Raw genomic sequence first — 24757 nt, forward strand, 5'->3', positions numbered from 1 at the left:
CTTGTAGATCGATTTACAATCCCAACCAGTGTTGCCAACTCGTGGGATTTCGCCCATAAAGGGCGTTTATTTTTTATTTGTTCAGTCATTGCTACTTCTCTTTATTCAAACATATATGGAGAATTCCAACGTGACGAGTGGGACATTTAAACTCGTTTTTTCTCCATCTTTTAGGTAATTTCTCTTTAACCCTTAATTTGGAAAGGTTCAAATTGTTAACATCTGAATTCAAATATCAGCTTAACACGAAACTAAAAAAGGAGAAAACTTAATTATATAATTTACACAGAAAATTTTCATTTTCCCAAGAGTGACGGGTGAGACAACGACACCCACCCCTCGTGAGTGGATTTATTCGTTTCTCAATTTTAGAAAAACTATGTGCTAGTATATGAAAATATTTCTTGAATGTAGTTAATAGAATGTTAAGGTCCATTTTATGCTTTGATGGCATTATTATATTTGAAAAACACTTTAGCTTGTGGCGGGCGGGACAGTATTTTGTGACGACAGGGACGAGTCACTATTGAGGACACATAGTTCGTGAACAGTACTGATTTTATATAAATATTTATTAAAAAAGACCTGATTTAAACAATGGGTAACGTATTTGCAAGTTAAATATGTTAAAAAAAAACATATTTTGCTGTGACGGGTAGGTCGTCCAATAAGCATAAGCGTTCAAGCTGACAACTTTTCCATAAATGTAGTTTTGTAATAACTAACCACTGTTTTAAAGTCCATGGATTTTTTCCTTCTTTTTGGATAATTATTTTTTGCTTTGTCACCTTCAATTAACAGAGATAGTCGCATTACGGCTGTGTTTATAGCCGTAGAGACAACCATAAGGCCACGTGCAACGCATGAAAAGTGAACTGCGAAACTGGAGCTTGCTTCTATTAGTGACTCAAACAAATGACCACGTGCTGATTTTTTTTAAATATTCGTAATGTTTTTCGAGCTATTTTTTTTTTGTTATTTTTCTATAAAAACACCGTCCAAGCTTTAAGCAAAAACATATAAGTCACAGGTTCAAACTTTATACATAACTAGCAAATACCCGGCGTGCTTCGCGACGCCTCGTGAGTAATTTTGCGGCAAAGTTAAGGAGAAACCGTATTGAAACTCAAACCTCTTCAGAGGAAGAATTTTGCCCTTATTAGTATCCGTAATTCATCTGGACGGCCATTGTAACCCTAGGTTTCGCCACGGACCTTTGATCTTTTAAATACATTTACAAACGTCCTAAAAAATTTTAATAATAAAAGGCTTTAAAATATAGATATGTGTTTATGGATGTATTTTATACTTTTTTCATATAAGAAGTGTACAGCATAAATTAGAAGAATGAAGTAGTAATGATTATAAAATAGAGGTATTTACATTTCAGTTGTTGTACACTTCAGTAAAAACAACGTTTTGCGTTTCATTTCCATTTCCGGGAATAAGAAAAGTTTGATTTTGTGATGAACCGATACGTGAAAGTGCCACATATAATTGGCCATGCGTAAACACTTCGTTACGGAGATCAATGCCGACAACGTTAAAGGTCTGCCCTTGGGACTTATTAATGGTAATGGCAAAACATGTCTTTACTGGAAACTGGACACGTTTAAACGTAAATGGCAAATCCGTTGGGATCATTGGTACCCTTGGAATCATCGTTATTTCTCCCGTTGCCGGACCGGTCAAAATTTTTGCCTTTATAAGATTGGGGAAAAAACGTATGATTTGAAGACGCGTACCATTACACAACTCGGGTGGCTTAAGATTGTGTAAAAGAATTACGGGTGTTCCAGCTTTAAGTTTTAGCTCATGTGGAGGCATACCTGCGGGGTTTAAGGAGTTAAGAAACTCCACAGGGTAATGAACCACATCGTTGGGGTCAGTTACTGAATTTACAGACTTATAGAGTTTGTATTCTGTTGAAATTCTGCTCAATTCTGCTTCATTGATATCTTCTGCTGCCGAATTTTTCGAAGTGACAATTGCACGTTCGCAAAGCCAATTGGAATTAATAATTTGTATGTTTGCAATGTTTGGATAAACATTATCAATAAGCTCATCAATACTTCTTACGCAGGTTCCTACGATATCCGACATGGTAACATACCCATTGCGTGTTATAGTTGCTGAACCGTTGCCTATTTGTAGAAGGTACTGAGCAAATACTTCAGAGCAGCTATTTACACTGAGGTACGCGCGCATGTTAACTGATAAATGCAATTTTTTTATATATGGCCAAACTTCCGAAGCTTTTAAGCAAGCATTAACGATATCAGCTCGTGTGCCTCTCGGAACCACAGGTAGTGTTTGCCTAAAATCGCCTGTGAACACAAAACTAATTCCGCCCATTACCGCATCAGATGATCTCAAGTCCTTAAGAGTTGTATTGACGGCATTAATATGAGACTTATGGGACATCGTACACTCGTCCCATATAATCAGTGATGCCTGCTGAAGAATCTTAGCAGCGGCACTATTTTTTTTTATCGAACATGTGCAGCTTTGTTCCGGTAAAATGCTGAGTGGTAGTTTGAAAGTGGAATGAGCAGTTCTTCCTCCACTCAAAAGCGTGGCAGCAATTCCCGAGGACGCCACTGCGATTGCAATTTTATTTTCGCTACGAACTTTAGCTAGAAGCAATGAAGTAACAAAGGTTTTACCCGTTCCCCCAGGTGCATCTATGAAGTAAACATTTCCTATGTTTTGGTTTACGTTAGCTATGACTTCATTATATATTAATCGCTGTTCTGAAGTAAGTTTTTGTTCGTTCTCTTGAACAAATCTATTCAGGTCAGTAGTGTTGTAGGATGTTTCTCGTATGTAATAGAGGTTGGCTAAGTATGAACTTTCTCGATTGGGACTTGGCAATCCAAAGTCTCTAAGCCGTTTTTCACCCAGTGAAAAAAGTATATTTTCGATAAGAATAAGCCCTTCGTTTAATATATCATCATTGAAGTTAATATTAGGGTTATTACTTTGCCTCCTCGTATTATGCAAAATGTCATCGCATAAATTTTTCCGAAATATGTTCCACAATCCAATTGGATCCGAAACTTCACAAAAAATTAGGATTATTGCAAATAGTTCTCTCAATTTGTTTGCGCTTGCCGAAATTGTTGCGTCTGATAAAGCATCTTTCCAGTGTGTATCGGCCTGAAGCAAATTTCGTGCTTGACATGCTGCACGATAAGTCGGTAAAACCTCTCCATCGATTTTCTTTAAATCCATAAAAGATTTGGGACCTCGAACAGAATGTAATAAGAGTCTGAGATAGAAACATTCCGAATAATTAGGATGTATTGTATAAACTCTTCCCAAAGCGGTGTCTTGCTTGATCCCTGGGTAATTAGGTACATCTTGTCCACGTTTCCTTCGTTTCCACTTTTTATTCGTCCAAATGTAATATGCTGGAACTTCGTTATAAAGCAAAGTTTTCGCGAAGCTATCAGTCGTACATAGTTTGAAAAAACGAAGTAAGAGTTGTTTCCGGTGGATTCTGAATAACATGGTTCAAAGTATTTGGAGTAAAATAAACCCTTTGCCCATTCTCCAAATGCACAGCCAGATGTGTGACTGTTGGATAACGTTCGTGGATCGAAAATCCTAGTATTCTCCAAATTCCTTCAGAAGTGCTTAGATATCTCCCATTTAAGAAATTTTTTATTTCATCATGTCTATCCTGAACAGAAAATGTAGCTGCGTCGCTGCCCGTATTTGCATATATATTTAATTGCTTGCACGGAATGGCAATATTCTACGTTAATGTGCGCTGCGAAACATCTCGAGAGCATGGGGCAATAAGGAACTATCCACGTATTATCGACTGTGCAACCATTAGAAGCTAACATATGAGTGAATCCCCCATCGGCTGGAGATCTCCGTCTATATCTAGGATACCCGTCATCGCCTGTTTGTGTGTGCTGAAGGAATTCACGTGGAAATCTTTTAGAACATTGGCCATTTACCATGCATGGTGAGGTGAGATTTCGCGAGCCACAGGGGCCATGGATCATATTTTTGCATACTATTTCATACAACAAAGGATCTTCGTGATTGTTAGGGATTTCCGCTGAAATTATACTGTCTATCTCATCGGGTCGTATTTTAACGGCCAGCCAAATCAAGATGTGGGCATGTGGTAGTCCCCGCTTTTGCCATTCCACTGAAAATATGTGGCACTTCACTGACCCAAATATGTTCTGTTTGGTTATTATATCCATTAGCTGATGTAATTTCAAATGAAAGACTCTTGCTACAATATCATGGCGCTCGCTTCCGCGTTGACCAGAAAACAATTGCTGTGTTATTTCACTCCAGTCCGGGTTACATGTAAAGGTTACAAATAAATCGGGTCTTCCATAATGTCGTACATACAACAGGGCATCTTGTGTGCGCTCATGGAGGTATCTGGGCGACCCCGTAAAAGTGGAGGGTAAAATAACTAATTGGCCTACATTTTCCGGGTTAGCGTCTTCGTTTACAGCATCTCTTAAGTGCACGTAATTATCGACACGTAACGTCCTTTGATAAGCCCGTATAAAATTTAAGCGCTCAGTGATCATTTTTGCAGCCATATCTACACAATACTGATTGAAGAGTTGCCCATACCTGTGTAAGCTGTTAAAGTTGTTTTCTCTTGTCATAAGCCTATATGAATAATATTGCATACAGGACACTAATTGTGATGGAACAACCTCCCCAGTTATTGGCGAAACTTGAGGAATGTCAATGCTGTAACCATCTTCGCCATTTAAAAACATTATTGGATATTGTAAGGGATCATAAGACCGATGAAGTTCCGATATCCGCTGAAGACTATTATCGCGCGATCGTAACACAATATCACGGGGACCAGTACTTCCGTCAACTATTAATACCGCAACCTCGTTTGTAGTAGGGGCATTATATCGACCGCGATGTTCATTGGCAGGACGTTTTTCAGCATGGATCACAATCCTGTAATTTTCATCGCTAGTAGATATACATTCCATTGCCGTCTTCAAACTTCGCAAGTAAGCATTATTTTCGTGAAGAATTCGCTGCAAAGATTCTAAAATATCTCTTCTAAGAGCGGGTGCGGCAGTTTGCCGCAAAGAAAGCTGTTCATCTTCGGTAGTAAAATATATTTTCAGAAATTGTGGCGTCGTTTGCGCTGCTGGTAGCAAGCTACCAATAAGGTGGTAAACCTGACCATGAACTTTGTAAGTAGGCATATAATTCCCTTCTCTAACTTCTTTACCACCAAACGATGTCATTGCAAAACAGCCGTTGTATTTCCTTATATTTTTTAGAAAATGGCTTGACATTTCATCCGTTCGGCTTAACAAAGCTGTGAGTATGTCTGGAGGTTCAGACATATCATGAAGTCGAACCCGGCCACTACTGCAACACATTCCCTTCGTTTCCTTTCGCCATTTTTTCGCATTGCATTGCAAACATATGTGTGTCATTTCCCCAATTGATAGAAGCGGATCACCTACATATACATATGTATGTACTTATAATGTGTTGTAATCCATTGGTTATAATAATAAAAGTAAAGATCTATCTTCACAAATCAGTGCCGTATCAGTTCAGTATTATTGCCAATCAGCATCGATCAGTGATACCAATTCACACACATCCGTAGTATGTCGTCCGGTACTTTCAGTAAAATGAAGTTCATTGACACCAAGATGGCTTATTTTACTAATGATCAATTGGCAAATTATATAATTCTGGATAATTCCGTACCCACTCGATTAATTTTCCCTCCAACAAAAACAACAACACTTGCAATAGAATACCGTCAGCTCGTCAGTGAAATACACAAACAAACCATTGCCGAGTTAACTACACTCTAAAAAATTTTTGTTTAAATTTAAGCATATTAAAAAAAGTAACCAGTTTCCTCTCTTAATGTATGCAAATTTGCACACCATGTTAATCAATTTAAATACTGCTTTTTAACTTTTACTTACCATATCGCACACCGTCTTCAAAAGAGTCACAACTCAAAATTTGGAATTTTTGAGATCATACGCTAAAAATGTATACAGAGCTTTTATTTACCTTTCAGCAAAAGCTGGAGCAATTTTTTGTTATAATTTGTTAAAAAAACCTATGGTAAAGCCGCCTTGCCCATATTATTATCACGTGCTAAGAAATAGTTTTTCGCATTTTCTGACAAACGTATTATTTTGAGTTGTGACTCTTTTGAAGACGGTGTGCGATATGTGTGGCGTAGAACAAATTTGAAATTTGTTTGTTGAATTATAAACACTTAAGGCCAAATTCACTGTGCGTAGTTAACTCAGAATCGGCAGTTAACTACAGATTTTCAGTACAGCACTGTGAATTTGGCCCTTAGAGCAGTTAATTTACCTATTTTAAAGTATAGTTAAATCATAAGTTAAACGTAACTACAAAAATTTCTATAGAATTTTCTTAAGGTTCGCAATTACACGGTTGCACATGAAATGTTTAAAATTTGCTTTAAAAGTTTTTTTTTTTAAATTAACGCATACTAAGAAAGGATACCAGTTTCCTCTCCTCTAATGTGTGCAAATTTAGACACCGTGTTAATAAAATTAAACACTGCCTGTTTACTTTTACATACCAAATTTCATGCGTAAAACAAAATTACACATAAAATGTTCTAAATTTTTATTTTTAGTAGGGAATGTATTTTTGCGTTAAAAGCATTTGCAATTTTAAACATTTCATGTGTATTCTTGAACATCTTATGCGTATACTTACACAGATTTTGTTTGAAAATAAACACTTATCAGTAGCACTTTTACATGCAGTTTTTAGAGTGTATAAAACTGCACTGACGGTAAAAAACGGCACTGTGCCGGACGGTCTGAACAACTCTATTTGGGACTGGGGCAACGATATTATATTTTTCACTGACACTGATAGGTACGGCACTGATATGTGTAGATAGGCTTTTTTTTGTAAAAATCACCTATATAATTGATTTGAGGTCGATAAATAAACGCGGATCTAATTCCGATTGCAGGCATCGTTTCTACTCGCGCAGCCGCTACTAATCTCCGATTACGGGCCATCGCCCTTGCGGCTCTCGATTGTCTTGACAAATTTGTTTTAGCTTTAGGCATTTTTAACCACGTCCCACTATTCTGTTATTTTAAAGATTTTTTTTTTATATTTAGTAACGAAATTGCACTTTTTATAAGTCAAAAAACTCAGCCTCTAACGCACTTGCTAACTTAACAACTTCGCGAAAACAATGTGCCGAATTCCCATGAAGCCCAAAAAATAGACATACATACATATGTACATCATTGATTTGCTGTTGTTTGTTTGTGGAAAAATGGAATTCGGCTAGACAGAGGCAGGATTCCCATAAAAAACATGAACATGTACATATGTATGCATGTATAAAAATCTAATTCGATTGATCGAATGTTAATCTGTTGAACTGACATTGTTGAGTTTTGTTTTTTGCAGAATTTGCATGAAGCGAAACAGACATTTCTTTGCTGTTATTTATTCTGTATGCTACTACAGCGACGTAAATTAAGGTTCCTGCTGCGCAGCGGCAACTGCTTTTTTAACGAACTTCATCTTTATGAAATAAAGGAAGAGCTGAAGATCAATGTATGTATGTATGCCACACCAAGAAGCTTACAGTGAGCATGTGCCGATATCGCAGCAAGCAGCATTTTGAAGTAAAAAAAAACAGTTGTCAAACGAAATACACGATGTAAAGTGTTTCTTTGTTTTGAACGCAGCGCTGCTTGTACACAAATTTCCCTTGTTGCCAACATAGTGCTTTTCTTAATTCAAAACGCGAAAATTTTTGAGTTTTTGTTTTGCTTTGAAGACACCAAAACTGTCTGAAACAAAAATGGAAGTTAAATTTAGAGCAATTGGAATTTTCGTAAGGAACTTTACAAAAATGGAAACAAAATCATGGTACAATGACAATCATAAGCGAAAGAGCATATGTTTGTCAAAAAAATAAGTGGCAGCACTTTCAATCATGCCAGAATTAAATAAGATAATTTGCCATTGCCTGCAAAAACGTCCATGTTTCTGAGACCATGAATCGAGCTTTAGACCTTTAATTTGGGCTGAATTTCTTATACTTTTTACGAATATTAAAAAAGCACCAGTATCTTCTAGCAGTAAAATGAATAACGAATCTTTGACCGCCGAGCAAGAAGCATTAATTTTTATTAATGTGAATCGGCATACCTACAATAAAATTTTGTATGCATACTAAGTCCATTAAATCATCCAATAAAAAATTTGGTGATTTTGTCCAGAAAAAACGCGACTTTTCTTGGATTTTAGTGCTTTTTCAAATTCAAAACTTGGCAACACTACACATTTCGCTTTACGCGCAGCGCTCAGCCTTAACGCACTTGCTAATGTATCAAGTTCGCAAAAACAATGTGCCGCATTCCTATGAAGCCCAACAAATAGACATACATATGTACATCATTGGAAAATTGGAATTCGGCTATACAGAGGCAGGATTCCCATAAATCTAATTGGATTGATTGAATGTTGATTTGTTGAACTAACATTGTTGAGTTTTGTTTTGTGCAGAATTTGCAGGAAGCGAAACAGACATTTCTTTGCTATTATTTATTCTGCATCTACAGCAATGCAAACGCTAACTTCATCTTCAATCTGAAGATCAATGTATGTATGTATGCCACACCAAGAAGCTTACAGTGAGCATGTGCCGATATCGCAGCAAGCGGCATTTTGAAGTAAAAGAAAAACCAAAACAGTTGTCAAACGAAATGCATGATGTACAGTGCTTGTTTGTTATGAACGCAGCGCTGCTTGTACATACATACATGAATTTCGCTTTGGGCGCAGCGCTGCTTGTACATAAGTTACGCTTTGCGCATGCCTGAAGCTGGCAAAGGTTCTTTTTTTTTATTTTTGCGCTGTGCTAGCTGAATATAAAAAGAGAAGAGAATAGAGAGAAATATGTATGGGGTTTGTTGATGCTCTCTAAACACAAACGCGCGAAAGGCAAACGGTTCAGCAATGCTTGGTATTGTTGATCAACTTAATACTTTAATTAAACATACTTATTATAAAAATTTCATTTTTTAAATACTGCTATTTCCGACTGTGGTAGAAATATGTAATTTTAAAACTTGAATCATAGAAATCGACCCAGTATATCGGCTGTTTTGCTCACACGCTCTTTTGGGTTTGAGTTTTATATATAGTATAGATTTAGGAAAATTCAAAAAATGTAAAAATTTCAACTTTTTAATCTGAATCTTTAGAACATTTTTGGGTATGCAGTTTTATAGCCCCAACAAATTTAGTGTTTCAAGTTTCAAGTTTTGGCACATTTTTGCTATAACATGAATTTCATATTAAATTAAATGCGGGAGACCGTTAGCAACAAAATTTCAAAAAATCATCGCCGGTTTTTGTATAGTGTAGCTGTTATATAAAAAAAACCGCAAAAGCAGTCACAGAAGTTTTTATAGAAAGAGACCAAAAAAAGTTTAACTCGAAAATCTTTACGAATATTTAAAAAAATCAACACGTGGTCATTTGTTTGAGTCACCGAATATACTCCTTATATATAGTGTTATTAAAGACTTTTAAGATTTAATATTCACAAATGGGATTTTCGAACTTTAAGGTGGGATAAACAAGGCTTTTTCAGAGGAGAATGGGATTTTCGGACCTTGGAGTTGGCAACACTGATCCCAGCAGACGGAAATAGTATTCCCACTGGCGCAGATGAAGGAAGATGTGTATTCAGGGCTGCCAACTTGGCTCAGACCGTGCCATTTTTGGCCCTATTTTACTTCAAATGGCACTTAATTTTTCAATTTGGCACAAAGTGCCAACATGGCACTTTTGAAAAATAGTAATACTTCAAAAAAAATTTTGTAAAATCCTTTGCGTGGACTTATTTTTCTCAACTAAAATTTTCTAATTTCCATAGTGTATACAACTGGTTGGCATTGGACTTTTGTTTTAGGAACGTGCTAATAATTTTAACGGTAAATGGGAAGAATTAAAAAGAATGGCACCTTTTTTGACAATTTAATTTTTCTATTTGGCACAATTTGGCACTTTTTTATCCTCAATATGGCACTTCATAGCTAAGTATAGTTTGCCGCCCTGGTGTGTTGTATTTTAAAAACATTATTTTTTTTAAATAGGAAAGCGATGCAAACCATCAATGCTCCTACCCTCGTCATTCATGTACCAATTTACTTCAGTTGCTATAGTTCCGCCATGGGAACCTAAAAAGCAAATTATTCACAAAACTTTCGCAGGTTGGTTTCTTTTAATCAAATACCTGTGAACCCCTCTTCGCATTTGAGAAATTATGTATTAGCTGTAAATTATTTTCTTCCCCTACCGGTTGTCTTTTGAACTCAAGAGCATATTCTTTAACTTTATCTCGAACATCTTCTAGAGAAGAGATGGGCACTTTTTTTGGCCCGCGGAGCAGTCAAAGTGCAAGCGAGGGCTAGAGAAAGGGAAAAACAAAACAGTTTACGGGAGGAAGGATATGAAGTTACGAAGAAATTATTTATCATGTTCATCGCAGAACGGCTGCGGTAATACTGAATATTAAATAAACAAAAGGAAAACTGTAAATACTAAGAACTAAAAGGGTGAGCTATTCAAATGACGAGGAGTGTACGTGGCGTACGTTTGGCAGAGTGGGCATTTTTACCTCAGTATGCGTGTGCAGTGGCTCTCATTGGAATACATATATTAGTAAAATTCGTTGTCCTCTTCATGTTTGCCCGTGATTTCCCCCTGATCTAGTGTAGTATGCCTGACCTACATCTAGCGTTGCCAGGTTGACGTTTTTAACGTCATTTGGACGTTTTTTGTATCCTGTTGACGTTTGGACGTTTTTTGTGTAAAATATGACGTTTTTTAACTTCCCAGTAATTTTTCTTTGTTACTAAATCTTGTAAGTAGAACTGATTTTGAAATATTTTCTTAATAAATCTTTACAATCTTTGTGTTTTGCTCCAGCTACTTCAAAATATATTTATTTTTTGGACACATATGACTTAAATATGATGCAAACCAAGCCTACGCGCATTTTTTGGATGCTTGGACTAAGGACCCCGTGTTCTAAGGCTGGTTGTGTAAACACTTGAGGTTATGAGGCTTGTTGTAATGTTTGCAATTGCACATTAAAAGCCAAATCAGGAAGAGCCGATCTATGGCAACACGCATGCTCACAAAAGCATCAAAAAAGCTGTGCAGCATAAAACGTCAGAAAAAAGTAGGCAGCTTTTTTAGGACTTTATTGAAAACGTAATGAACGCAAAAAAGGCTGAAGTATTGCTATGCTCCTTCTTAGCAGAGCGTAATTTACCATTTTCGACAACCGAGCCCCTAACCAAATGTCTACAAGAAAAAAAAAATTATTAAAAATCAACTCGATTATTTAGCCCCTTTAAACTTGCACATTATTGCCCTGAAATTTAATGGGCTATCAAATTGCATACTAAAAAAAATCTGAATAAAAAGTTTAAAATCTAGCTGAAAATTTGCAGATTTTTTATAATTTTTGCACAAAGTTTGAAATGTGGATTTATATTTTGTTTGTCATATAATAACCTTGGCTTTTATGAAAAAATAATAAACATTAAATAAACAAAAGAGAAACAGCCAAAATCGATCAAAATGTTGATGACTTAATCAGCTGATCACAAGTGTATGTGCATATATTAATGATCTGAAACCAGTTTACAAGGAATTTTAAATGTGCTCTGTCGATATGACATTTTAATATACCTTACGTACATATGTACCTTTGTATGCAATAAAAGTTTAATAAGAACAATTTTTGTACATTTATTTAAAAAAAAAAGACGTTTTTGGGTAGGAAATGACGTTTTTTCAGACCAAGAGGGACGTTTTCTCATGCCGAAGACCTGGCAACACTCCCTACATCAAACACTTGTGGCTCATATTGCTGAGTCGGCGTATTTGTTGTGACGATCGAGTGTGGATTGATGACCACAGTTGCCACACGACAAAAAATTCTATGACCAGAATTTACAAAAAAAAGTTACCTAAAAGTTACGAAGTAAAAAGACAACGTTTCACTATACAATTAGCTATAAAAACAAACCTCGTTTATTTTCCATAAATAAGACATCGGTACAATAAATAGTTTTATTGAAAGAAAACTAAACAAATTCGTTTTACATATGAGGCCATGAGGGCCAGAGGAGGAGCCTATTTACAAAAAATGTTTAGTAATATGAGAAAGAAGGATCTAAAAAAATAAATGCGGTCTTTTACTAAAAAAATTCATTGCGCCTTCGTGATGCTAAATATTATAGTTAGAGAAAACTAAAAAAGCGTGTTTCGGGATATGACCGTTTCGATTCTAGTAATGCATTTTAGGGTGCACCTCAACTTTTTTTGAAATGTCAGTTAAGCTACTCTGGCGCTCTAATAATAATAATAATAGATTGGCGCTTACACATATGTTAGTGTTTGGCCGAGCTTCTCCTCCGATTTGTGGCGTGCGCCTTGATGTTGTCACACAAAGCGGAGGGACCTACAGTTTTACAGCGACTCCGAACGGCGATTGCATTTTTTATGAGAAGCTGTTTTTCATGGCAGAAATACACTCGGAGGTTTGCCATTGCCTGCCGAGGGACGACCGCTGTTAAGAAAAATCTTTTTTTTTTTTTTCTAAATTTTTTGCGATGTTGCTTTGACAAGGGTTTGAACCCAGGCGTTGCGGAGTGGAAGCGCGCACTGCTTACCACTACACCACAGCGCTCTAGGCCTCATGTAATAACTAGATACATTCACATACGTATATAAATACATTTTTATTCAATCTCTGTATACGTACGTGTATAAAAAAGAATATAACAAAAATTTGTGAAACAAAAAACAACTCATAAATATTTTTGCAACGCACGCGTTTAAAAATATACTTTTCATGAAAACGCGCTTTACGCTATTGTCTTTTGAACTGGATCTTAGCCTCAGAACAAAAAAATTTTATTTAAAAAATCTACTTAAGTGCATATACTGAAGCGCTAAAAAGCCCAATTACACCGCACAAACTGCTGTTCGAATCTCCTTTTTTCATTCCCTCTATATATGGATCAAAGATCTGTCAATAAGTATTGAACGTGTGGAATATTTTGTGCTATCAGTTCACGGCTCGGCATTTCGCATTGGAATTCGAACAAATTAGATAGTGGTATCGCCATACATATATTATTCAAGGCTTCATCTATTGGACTTTAAACTTCTCGACACAAAACCATGTAAATACTGTCGCGATAAATATTGAATCACATCACTAATTTGAAATCCATCAATATGGATCACGATCCAAATATCACAATAAATATTGAACGTGTTACAGGCACCCCACACTGATAAATTAACGAGTAGCCTGCCCAGCGATAATTTTCTTCGATATTTGGTTAGTTATTTTCGCTGAGCGCAGTGTTGCCTGATCAACACAATTGTTTCTAGTGTTGTCACCGCTACACACAACCACGGTTTAATTTATCAAATTAATCCAACTTTTTTAGTCTGAATTTATACACGGAAAACTTACCAAAAGTTACCAAAATAAAAAAAACAAATTGCCAAGTTACCAAGCACTCAAAAAGTTACCTATTTTGGTCGCAAGTGACCAAATGTGGCAACCGTGTTGATGACATATGCAGAACACTCGTAATGGCTTGCACTGTGGCTTAACGTGTGGCGCCACATGAAGCACACTTAACGCTTGCTATTACAAATGCAAGATCGGGTGACGATCGATGTGGGTCAGCGCATACAACATGAGTACCCAAAGTAAATAAAGAATGAATATAAATAAGGGGAAATAACTTAGGGAGTAACCAAGCAATGTGATTGGTTACATACTAAATACAACAAATATATATGATAGAACTAAGGTCTAGGATCTTAAAAACATTACATACATGAGTAAATTATTAAGCAGAATTTGTAAAGGGTTATGGAGTTTAATAATTTAAATGAACATTTAGCGAAACAAAAAAGGCACCTTCAAGAAAGTACAGAAGGATGTTCGTAGAAAAACCAAAGGGATGCGTATCTGATGCATGGTTAAGAATACTTGAAGATGCGCCTAGTGATGATGTCGAAGGGTTAAAAGAAATATATGACAGATTATCCAAAGAGATAGGAAAGTTTTTGGTAATCAAAGAAGAGACCTATGAAGAAGAAGAATATTGTATCATGGCAGAAATTAATTTAGTAGAAGGGCAAAGATAATACCGCAGTTCCGCGGGGAACAAAAAGATTTAAATAACTTTTTAGGTTACATAGAATTTTATAGCGAAACTTTAAGAGATGATGCTCAAAGGCAAATGCTAGTAAAATTCATATTAATGACCAAGCTAGCTGAAAAAGTAAAAAACAAATTAATAGCAGAACAGACCCCGACTGACCTACCAACCCTAAAGAGAGTTTTAAAAGCAGCATATAAGCCCAACAACACAACAACGAAATTACATTCAGATATTGCCAGGTGCTATCAAGGCACGCAATCAGTCGAAGCTTATGCGACACGCATGGAGAGTTTATTAGCTGCGTTAAGTGAACTACAGTTGGCAGAGCAAGGTACTGAACACAGGGAGATCATTGTGAAGCTCAGTGATCAAATAGGTCTATCAGCTTTTAAAAAAGGCTTGTCTGAGCCTTACAAGGCAGTGGTAGCAGCAGCTAGGCCAGTCAAGTTGGCACAAGCAATACAGGTGGCCAAAGAAGTCAGTCCAGTAAGGTCCACCCAAGTTCTGTACGCAAACAGAAGCGGCAATAGTTTCAATAGGAAATTCAATAAGAATGAAAACACAATTTTTAATAAGAGAGGCTCTGATGACAATAGGGCCAAACACTCTAAAGGAGGAAATGAGAATTTCAGAGGAGGAAGACGACCCGATCAGGGAAATGGGTACGTCCCCGGCCAGCGAAATCCGGGGTACACAACAAGAAGAAATTAGTTCATATTACCCAAGTAGACAGCTCCACTAATTATAATTATAATTATAATTATGTAATTACATACAACTAGGAATTGAAGGTAGCCCTAGAGCAATAAGTTTATTAGTAGACACAGGAGCTGGCATCTCGATATTTAACCTTCGGAGGACACACCTTTTTTATTTGACGTGAACGACACACTGGGGTAAATTGCACCCCAATTGAAATGTTGCTTTTAAAACACACAGCTTAAGCTTTTTTTGCATATATTACGCTGGAAATATTTAGATAAAATAAATTTAAAATGAAATGTCTTATTGAATTTTTCAAAGGTACAAGATCATATAATTGCATGGTTAGCTTTTATTGACATAACGAAAAAGTTTATCAAAAATAGGCTTTGCACTGGGGTGTCTTAGAAAATTGTGAAAAATGTATGATTTTGTATATGTTTTCTTACATTTTGGCGGCTAGACACTAATTTTAAACAATTTTTATTAATTTCATGCAGTTCTAACATCGTGAATACTAAACACAAGCTCGAAAGGCTGGTTTTACTTGTGAAAGAAAATCCCAATACTCTGTTGGCACGATCTCTGAGAACAAAATCGTAGCGCTGTTGATAGTTTTAAAATATTTTAAATAGATTTGGCTCACAAACGCCTCTTTAGATGGTCGGAACTTTTTAATGAATCCGTAGACAAATTTCTTAAATATATTTTATATCAAAATATATTCGAAAGGCTAATAAACTTAAACTCTCTTAAACATTTGCTACTCCTGGCCAGTTTACTAAGCTCTCATCCTCTGACGAATCGTTGAACCAGAATTCGTTGTACTCATTTTACCACGTTTTTATGAACTTGCTTCCTTTTTCACTTCATTTTAATTAGAACAAATTTACATAAATATGTATAAGCACACTATTTAGTTTGCTCGATTTGTAAACAAAGCTTCTCAGCGATGAAAAATATACTATTGTGAACAACCTAAACGAGCGAAATTCACAATAGCGCTATTCTTCATCGAATGAACGCCGTAATACCAAATGAAAATTCGTTGGCTCAGCACTTTCGACCACAGTCGAAAATCGAACGCAACTCATAATAGGGGCCATAGAGCATAGAGAGAGTTGCCAAATAAATGGTATTACAAGTGAGACGTTAACAACTAGAGGCACAGCTAAAGTTAAATTGCTTATAGACGATAAGAAGATAGTGCATCAATTTAGTGTGGTTCAGAGTAAAATAAATCTAACCTCCGATGGGATACTCGGTAGTTTTTTAATAAAACATGACAGTAGGAAAGACTGACTAGGAAACCTGGACGTTAATCATCGTCATAGAAGAAGAAGAAACAGTATTGCCTATGAATATGAACTTAAAATCTATCGCTAACATTACAATACCAGCAAAAAGTGAGATTGTCAAAGCAGTGAAATTATACTTAGAAGAAGGTAGTATGGTGCACCGGAAAGAAGTAATGAAAGGTGTATTTATAGCCAATTCAATCGTGCCAGCGAAGGGCATAAAGCATATTCGACTTTTAAACACCAGGGACACGGATGTAGTGATCAAGAAAGCAAACATAGGTGTAAAACCATTAAACAGATATAATGTTCTATACAATACAAACATGCGTAGGCGCCCAAATAGATTTAATGCAATAAGTAAGTTTTTACAGGTAGATAACTTAGATGAGAATGCAGAAAGGTCGATAGTAGAAATTTGTGAGAGGTTTCAAGACATATTCCATCTAGAAGGCGAAGCTTTAACGGTTAATAATTTTTATGAGTAGCATATTTCAACTACAGATAAGGCTCCAGTTGATATAAAGAACTATGGAATACCAAATGTTCAATCAAAATAAATTGATAAGCAGGTATCAGAGCTCATGGCAACTGACATCATAGAACCATCAGTGAGTCCTTATAATTCGCCACTTTTAGTAGTGCCTAAAAAGAGCAACAATGAAGACGAAAAATTAAGATTAGTCGTAGATTGTAGGAAGTTAAATAAAAACGTGGTAAGTGACAAGTTCCCACTGACCAGGCTAGATGACATATTAGACAAGTTAGGAAAAGCAAAATACTTCTCGACTTTAAACATGACTAGTTCATTTCATCAGATTCTACTGAATACTAAATCTAGACCACTAAAGGCATTCTCCACTGACAAAGGGCATTTCCAATTCAAAAGGTTGCCGTTTGGACTAAAAATTTCTACAAATAGTTTTCAAAGAATGCTATCTTTAGCACCAAGTGGTCTACAAGACAAGGCTTTTTTATGTAGATGATATCATAGTATTTGGTTCTAATCTGAAAGATCATAATGAGAGCTTGATTGAAGTACCGAGGAGACTGCAAAAATACATCTGAAACTCAATCCTGAGAAATGCAATTTTCTAAAACCAGAAGTAGTCTACCTTGGCCATTTAATAACAGCAGACGGCGTAAGCACTGATCCAAGTAAATTCGAAGTAATAAAGAATTATCCAATACCAATGAATGCTGACGAGGGGAGGAGATTTGTAGCTTTTTGTAATTACTATAGGAGATTCATCGAAGAGTTTGCTGACATAGCCAGACCATCGAATAACTTGTTAAAGAAAAAACAGATTTTCAGTTGGACAGAAGAACATCAGAAAGCTTTTACCACTTTGAAGAAGAATCTTATTTCTCCACCAGTACTCAGATACCCAGATTTTACCAAGCCGTTTATCCTAACGACTGATGCTTCCAATTATTCGCCAGGTGCGGTCTTGTCGCAAGGGGAGATGGAAAAGATAGACCATAAGCTTTTGCAAGTAAATCGTTCAGCCCTATTCTGCATTTCGATTACGTTCCCACATTCCTCTCCGCTGGAATCGAACTTAGGTATTCTGCGTTACGATCGAAATGAAAGAAAAAGAGGAAGAGAGAAAACATCTTTCGAAATCAGCTGTTTGCCTAGGAATGTGTGAAATCGAAACAAACCAAAGAAATATTTGCCACCAAACTATATCAGCATATGAAGTTAAAGTTTGTAAATATTTTAAAACAACTAAATATACCTAGCATCACTGTAATTTAAAAATAAAATTTAAGTGGATACATAATTATAAGAATGAAATCCCGTCAGGAGGAGGGGAAGAACAAAGCTTATCTTTCCATAGCAAATCGAATTCGAGACAACATACGCACCTCTTTTTAAAAAGTTAGTAAAAACGAGTGCAATAATAAATGCATCTTTTTTATGTAACTTCACATTTTATGTATGTAAGTATCTATGTGCATACATCTATTAATTTTATATAAAAAGAATAAATTTTATTCAGTGCATTTCACAGTCTTATTTATAGATAATGTAAACAAAAACGCCTGGACTTCCACTTTGAAAACGTCGCGCAATATCCCTTTTGGTTGCCATTATTTGAGCAAATTTTTCGTATTGCCCGTATTACCGCTCTCGAAAATACAGAAATCGAGAAAATTCATTTATGATGACTTTTACAATCATTCACAGTATATTTTACTTAAATTTTTTATAAAATTTTATTATTTAAACCCACAAAATAACAATTGAAACGTTCTCCGTCAACAAATTTGCAACTTAGAAAAACGGAACTACGATCGAAATGTAGAATAGGTATAATCGTTAATTTCGAAGATTGATCGAAAGGAAACGGAACGCAGAATACCAAAGTTGCCAAACGGAGAAAATTTCGATTCGAGTCTAAATGCAGAATAGGGCTGATTAAACAAACATGAATTTAATAAGCCAGTGATTGAAAAATAACTACTCGCAATTCATTGAGGCAATTCGAATAGCCTTAATGGATTTTGATTTTGATATAATTTTTAAGCAGGGAAAGATGAACACAAATGCAGATGCTCTCTCCAGGATAGAGCTAGATTCAATTCAATTCAATTCAATTCAGTGTTCATTGAGTCTATGATTACAAAGAATCTTACAGACTAGAATAAAATTAATAGGTAAAAAATTAAGAACTACACTAGGAGTACACAGATTCCATTAAACTTCTGAAAGACTGCCTACTAATAGAAAATTCAATACTTAACTTTTTTGAAATTGCATTATGTTCATTAACAGCCCTCCAAATCGGGGATTGAGCCCAATAATTAGCTTTAGCAGGGATAATATAAAACGGCGGGACACACCGCAATATTCTGCTCGGGACATTGAAACCGATATGCACAAGTAATTCCGGACAATCAATGACGCCAGAAATCAGGTCGTAAACAAACATAAGGGAATGGACATGTCTTCTACACTCAAGAGAGTTAAGAGAGGGCAAACCGAATAAATTTTCTCTGGACACGTTCGATACGAAGTGCATGGCAAATATATATAGGGCTCCAGATAACCGAGGCATATTCAAGCTTTGAACGAACAAGAGAGTTAAAGAGAGTTTTCCTTGTATAGGGATCCTTAAAATCCTTCGCATGCCTTCGCAGAAAAGCTAGGTTCGTGTAAGGCTTCGGAAGAATATGGCATATGTGATTAACAAAGGTGAACCCAGAGTCAAAAACGACACCAAGATCAACAAAGTCATTAACAGAAGCGAGTTGTACATTTGAAATATAATAGTTAGTTAGAAAAATTTTAGATGTTTTAGCGATGGTCATATGGAAGCATTTCTTTATATTGAGGGATAACATATTTTTTTGGTACCATACTTCGAGATTAAACAGATCTTCTTGAAGTAACCGCGAATCGGAGACACAATTGATTTTACGAAACAGTTTCAGATCATCGGCATACAGCAGGTAATCAGAGTTATTGAAACAAGACCCGATATCGTTAATAAACAGGACGAACAACAAGTGATAGTTTCTCCATTACCACCTTCTCAAAAAGCTTGGAGCAAACAGTTAATTTAGAGATAGGTCTGTAATTAGAAACATCATTCCTACGACCTGACTTGAAGATGGGAGTGATGGACGCTACTTTCCAGCGCTCGATGAAAACACCTGAACAAGAGAGAGATTGAAGATCATACACAGTGGAACACAAACGGAGGAATGACATTGCTTAAGGAAAAAGGGACAAATACCGTCGGAATCACAATTAAAAGACTTTTTAAGAGAGAATATGCCTCTGATTATGTCAGATTCTGTCAAAGACATCGATCCAAAGTCTAAACCTTGTGGAGGACAAGAGTTAACTGGAAACCTGGGAGAGTTGTCATCAACGACAAAATTTGATTTAAAAAACTCAGCGAAAAATTCGACAGTATCACTAATCGACTCAGAACACTTACCATTATAGTACTTACAGGGAGGTATATTTGAGGAGCCCGATTTGGAACGGATGAAGCTCCAGAAGGCTTTGGGATTTTCCTTCAAATCAGACTCAAATTTACTAATAAACTTAATATAAAGAAATTTATCCAAGATGTTAAATTGTCTCATGAACGAGATATATTTAGCCTTGAGATTAACATTATGAAGCTGACTTTTATGTAGTTTATAATACTTGTTTCTTTTGTTTTTAAGATTCTTGAGTCTACTTGCGTACCTATGAATCCTAGGCGGCAGCAGCGGAAGATATTTAGAAAAAAGATTATTCAGTGTGCACACAAAAGAATCAAAACACTCTGAGACGATCTGAGAAATAAAAACAGAGTGCCAGTTGATTTCAGACAAGGCAATATCGCAAGCCTGAAAGTTAGCATCGCGGAAGTTAAAGAAACCAGACGTTATATTCCTTGCAGTGAAATTATCAAACATTTCCAAATAAATAATTATGGGCACATGATGCATATCAGTTCTACTAACCGGAAAACTGCATTCCTCTAAGTTAAATATTGAATTTTCATCAACAAAGACAAGGTCAAGAATTTTAGACAACTTATTAGATTATGAATTAAGTTTAAACTAAGCAGACTATCCAGAAAATGTATCTCGTACGTCCTGTTTACGTGTGTTGGAGTCAGGAAACCATTTCTTTGTAGGTCAGACCAGACTATAGCTGCAAGATTGAAATCGCCAAGAATGCAAAACGAAGAGTCAGGATTCTGCTCACAAAGATCGACGATATTGTCAACATGACAGCTGTATAGATAGTCCGTACTATTTGGCGGGATATAGGATGTGCAAATGAATAATTTTCGAAGCGAACCATAGACACAAACAGAAATTTGATCTATGAGAGTATCTAGATTCCCTAATTGATGTAACGACGAGCGGATACAGCGCTTTAAGGCGATTAGGACACCACCACCTTTGGAGTGACCAGTCTTCACCGGATCTCTATCCTTCCTGAATACATTAAATAAAGTTGGATTAAAATACTCTTCGTCATGAAAGTCAGCATTCAGCCATGTTTCCACAAAAACATAGACATCAAAGTCAACGCGGGACGTTGATAAAAATATCTCTTTGGCTTTAGTCCGCATTCCAGACATATTTTGAAAATAAATTTGAAGACCCTTATATCATGTCCCCACCGGAGCTAACCACGTAGTTATGGCTATTGAGTTGGTTATCCCGATAACCCACTTGATTTAGCGTAGTTTCGCCATATAAAAATGACAGCACTTAACCATTTCACTGAGATGGTTAGAAGCTAACCAACTCGAAACCACGTCGAAAGTCTGATACAACCCTGTGTTTTCCCGCCATCTGTGGGTCATTAGCGTTAAAATGTAAAGAATTCGTTCCCTACTAGTGTTTGGACTCAACTAAGATCAGATTAGATTTACTCCGGTTTTTGAAAAAATTTGAAATCTACTCCTCTACTCCGCTTGACTTCCAATCTATTCCGTTTTTTTCATTCATGTTATGCCCCTCTTGGGGCTGTTTTTTGAGTTGTTGTTGTTGTTGTTGTTGTTGTAGCGGCACTACTAAGCCCCGCCTGTTTCGGGTCAACTTTTAATCATTATCGTCAAGCTCAACTAACGGTAGGCCCAGGAAACGAGCTGTTTCGATAGGGTCGGACCAAAGGGAGAGGGGTGTTAGTTGAGTCGGATTGAGCTGGCATGTGGAGAGGTGGTTGGTGTCGTGGGGGAGTCTCCACATGCCGGGCACTCATTTGGGATGTTTGGGTCGAGTCTGGACAGGTAGCTGTTTAGGCGACTACAATATCCAGACCGTAACTGAGCCAGGGTAACGCGGGTCTCTCTAGGTAACTGAAGCTCCGTCTCTTCCACAGGTGGTGATTGGGCTCCGATAACGACATTCCTAGGCCGGGAGTCGAGGTAGGTGGAGACAGACCCCCTATGAATGTCGTTAATCGCTCGTCTGTACGTCATTGGGTCCAGTGGTTGGTCTGTGTAGGTCTGGACTGCGTCCTTGTACATGAATAGGTGCCCCCTGACGTGCCTGGGCGGAGGCTCCTCCTCCAGCAGTGGTCTGTTGGGGTGTTCACTTCTGTGACACCCCACAAGAAACTGCTTACAGAGCATCTTGTTGTGTTCCCTTAAGGGGAGCACTTGGGCCTCACTGTGTAGGTGATGCTCAGGCGTCATCAGAAGGCACCCAGTCGCTGTCCGGAGTGCGGCGTTCTGACAAGTCTGTAGCTTCGTCCACTGCGTCCAACTAGTCCCCGGCGTCCAAACTGGCGCAGCATAATTTAGAACCGGCCGGCCAATTGCCTTGTATGTTGCCAGCAACGTTTCTTTGTCTTTGCCCCAAGTGCTGCCGGCGAGCGACTTGAGGACCTTGTTGCGGCTCTGTACTTTGTTGACAACTGCTGTTGTGTGCGCGGAGAAAGAGAGCAGGCTATCAAAGGTAACCCCTAAAATTTTCGGGTTGTTCACCGTCGGTATGGGTGTGCCGTCGACGTGAATGCCTAATTCAAGCCTGACCTCCTTCGTCCAGGTGGTGAAGAGGGTCGCCGTTGATTTCGTTGGGGAGAGGGTTAGGCTCCTTGTAGTGAAGAAGCGAGAAAGGCTGGAGAGATAGCCGTTTACTTTTGAGCAGAGGTCATCAATTCCATTCCCAGACGCCAAAATCGAACAGTCATCAGCGTACGAGATCAGGGAAACTCCTTCAGGTGGCTGGGGGAGTTTCGAGATATAGAAGTTAAAAAGTAAGGGGGAGAGAACACCACCTTGTGGAACCCCTTGTTTTATTCTTCTTGGTTTCGAGGTTTGATCTCTGAAGATTACTGATGATTGCCGACCACTCATATAATTCGCCGACCATCGCTTCAGTCCCTGTGGGAGAGAGGAGGCCTCAATGTCTTCTAGCAGCGTGGAATGGCAGACGGTGTCAAACGCATTTGACAAGTCCAGCGCTACTAGGACAGTTCTCTCACAGGGGCGGTTTCGATTTAGGCCACGAGTTATCTGGGTGTTTATGGCGTTAAGTGCTGTTGTTGTGCTGTGCACTTTACGGAAGCCATGCTGATGTTTCGCTGGGGTTAGGTGGCAGGTGAAGTATGGGAGCAGCAGGGCCTCAAGTGTCTTCGCGACCGGGGAAAGGAGCGTTATCGGGCGATAAGAGTCTCCTCTGTTGGCGGGCTTCCCCGGTTTCAGCAGTGGGTCCACTCTTTCTGATTTCCACACATCAGGAATGATGAGAGTGGTCATAGACAAATTGAGGACCTCCGTGAGGTATGCTACCCCCGCAGGCCCCAAATGTTTCAACATCAGCATACAGATTCCGTCGGGTCCAATGGCTTTGGAGGCTTTCGCCTTCCCGATGGCCCCCTTCACTTCACCGCTGGTGAAAACAAGTGGTGCATCGTTTTTGGGCAGTTTGTGCAGCCTCCTGGTCACTCGACGTTTGGCCTTGTCTACCGAAGGATGCAGTGTGAATTGCCGACTGAAATAGTTCGCGCATTTCTTCGGGTCCGATGAGGCGTGACCTTCGAATGAAATTTCCACTCTGTCATCACGCTTCGTCGGGTTGGACAAGGACCTCACGGTTGACCAGAGCTTACTCACACCAGAGGTGAAGTTACAGGCCTTCAAGTGCTCTTCCCACTTTGTCCGCTTGTGTTGATTTACCAGTTGCCGAATCTCCAAATTAAGTTCCCTCAAGCTAGTACAGCTGCTTCAGCCGGGAAATTTGGGCGGACTTCCGCGATGCGTCCGGACGGTATGAAGCGAGCTGCTGCGGCTGTGACTACCTTGCGGAACTGGCGTTCGCCAGCATGTACGTCTGTGGGTGTGGGGAGGGCGGCGAAGCTGCTCTCGGTAACTTCCGCGAAGCCGTTCCAATCAGCTTTGTTGAAGTTGGTGTAGGTTCGGTGATCCGCGGGAGCAAAGTCGGTGGGCTTATTGATCGAGATGATTATGGGCAGATGGTCTGATGCTAACGTTAGCATAGGTCGCCATGATATGCTATTTATCAGACCAGCGCTAGCAATTGTTAGGTCTGGCGAGCTGCAGCAGCTGCCCACAATCCTGGTGGGGGCGTCGTCGTTCATGGTGCAGAATGTCGAATCGTCTATCTGCTCAGCCAAACTGTTTCCCCTCCGATCATTGGCCAGGCTTGAGTGCCAAAGATCGTGGTGCGCATTGAAGTCACCTACTACCAATCGGTTTTCGCCTCTGAGTAGCGCACCTATGTCAGGGAGATATCCAGCCGGGCAGCAGGTGACAGGGGGTATGTACACGTTAAATATTTCGAGCTCGACATCGCCTGACCGGACAGCTATGCCCTGACATTCTAGGGTAGTGTCCCTTGGGTCGATGTCTTCTTCGATTAGCCGATACTGCACTGTGTGGTGTAGAATGAACGCTAGTCCTCCACCATTATCTCGCTCGCGATCTTTACGGAGCACATTGTAGGCGGCGCAACCCAACAGAGTTGAGTTGTTGTGCAACTTCGTTTCTTGGA

General features: G+C 38.2%; 1 protein-coding gene across 1 annotated transcript; it reads right to left on the reverse strand.

The window, feature by feature from the left end:
* Positions 1 to 1386: 1386 nt before the first annotated feature.
* Positions 1387 to 2208, reverse strand: LOC118736118 (ATP-dependent DNA helicase pif1-like). The gene has a single exon (XM_036466218.1). It carries the CDS (start codon positions 2206 to 2208, stop codon positions 1387 to 1389), a length of 822 nt encoding a protein of 273 aa, XP_036322111.1.
* Positions 2209 to 24757: the final 22549 nt, after the last annotated feature.

Source organism: Rhagoletis pomonella, unplaced genomic scaffold (assembly GCF_013731165.1).
Source record: "Rhagoletis pomonella isolate Grant_MI unplaced genomic scaffold, Rhpom_1.0 Rhpom_scaffold_00003, whole genome shotgun sequence".
Classification (NCBI taxonomy): domain Eukaryota; kingdom Metazoa; phylum Arthropoda; class Insecta; order Diptera; family Tephritidae; genus Rhagoletis; species Rhagoletis pomonella.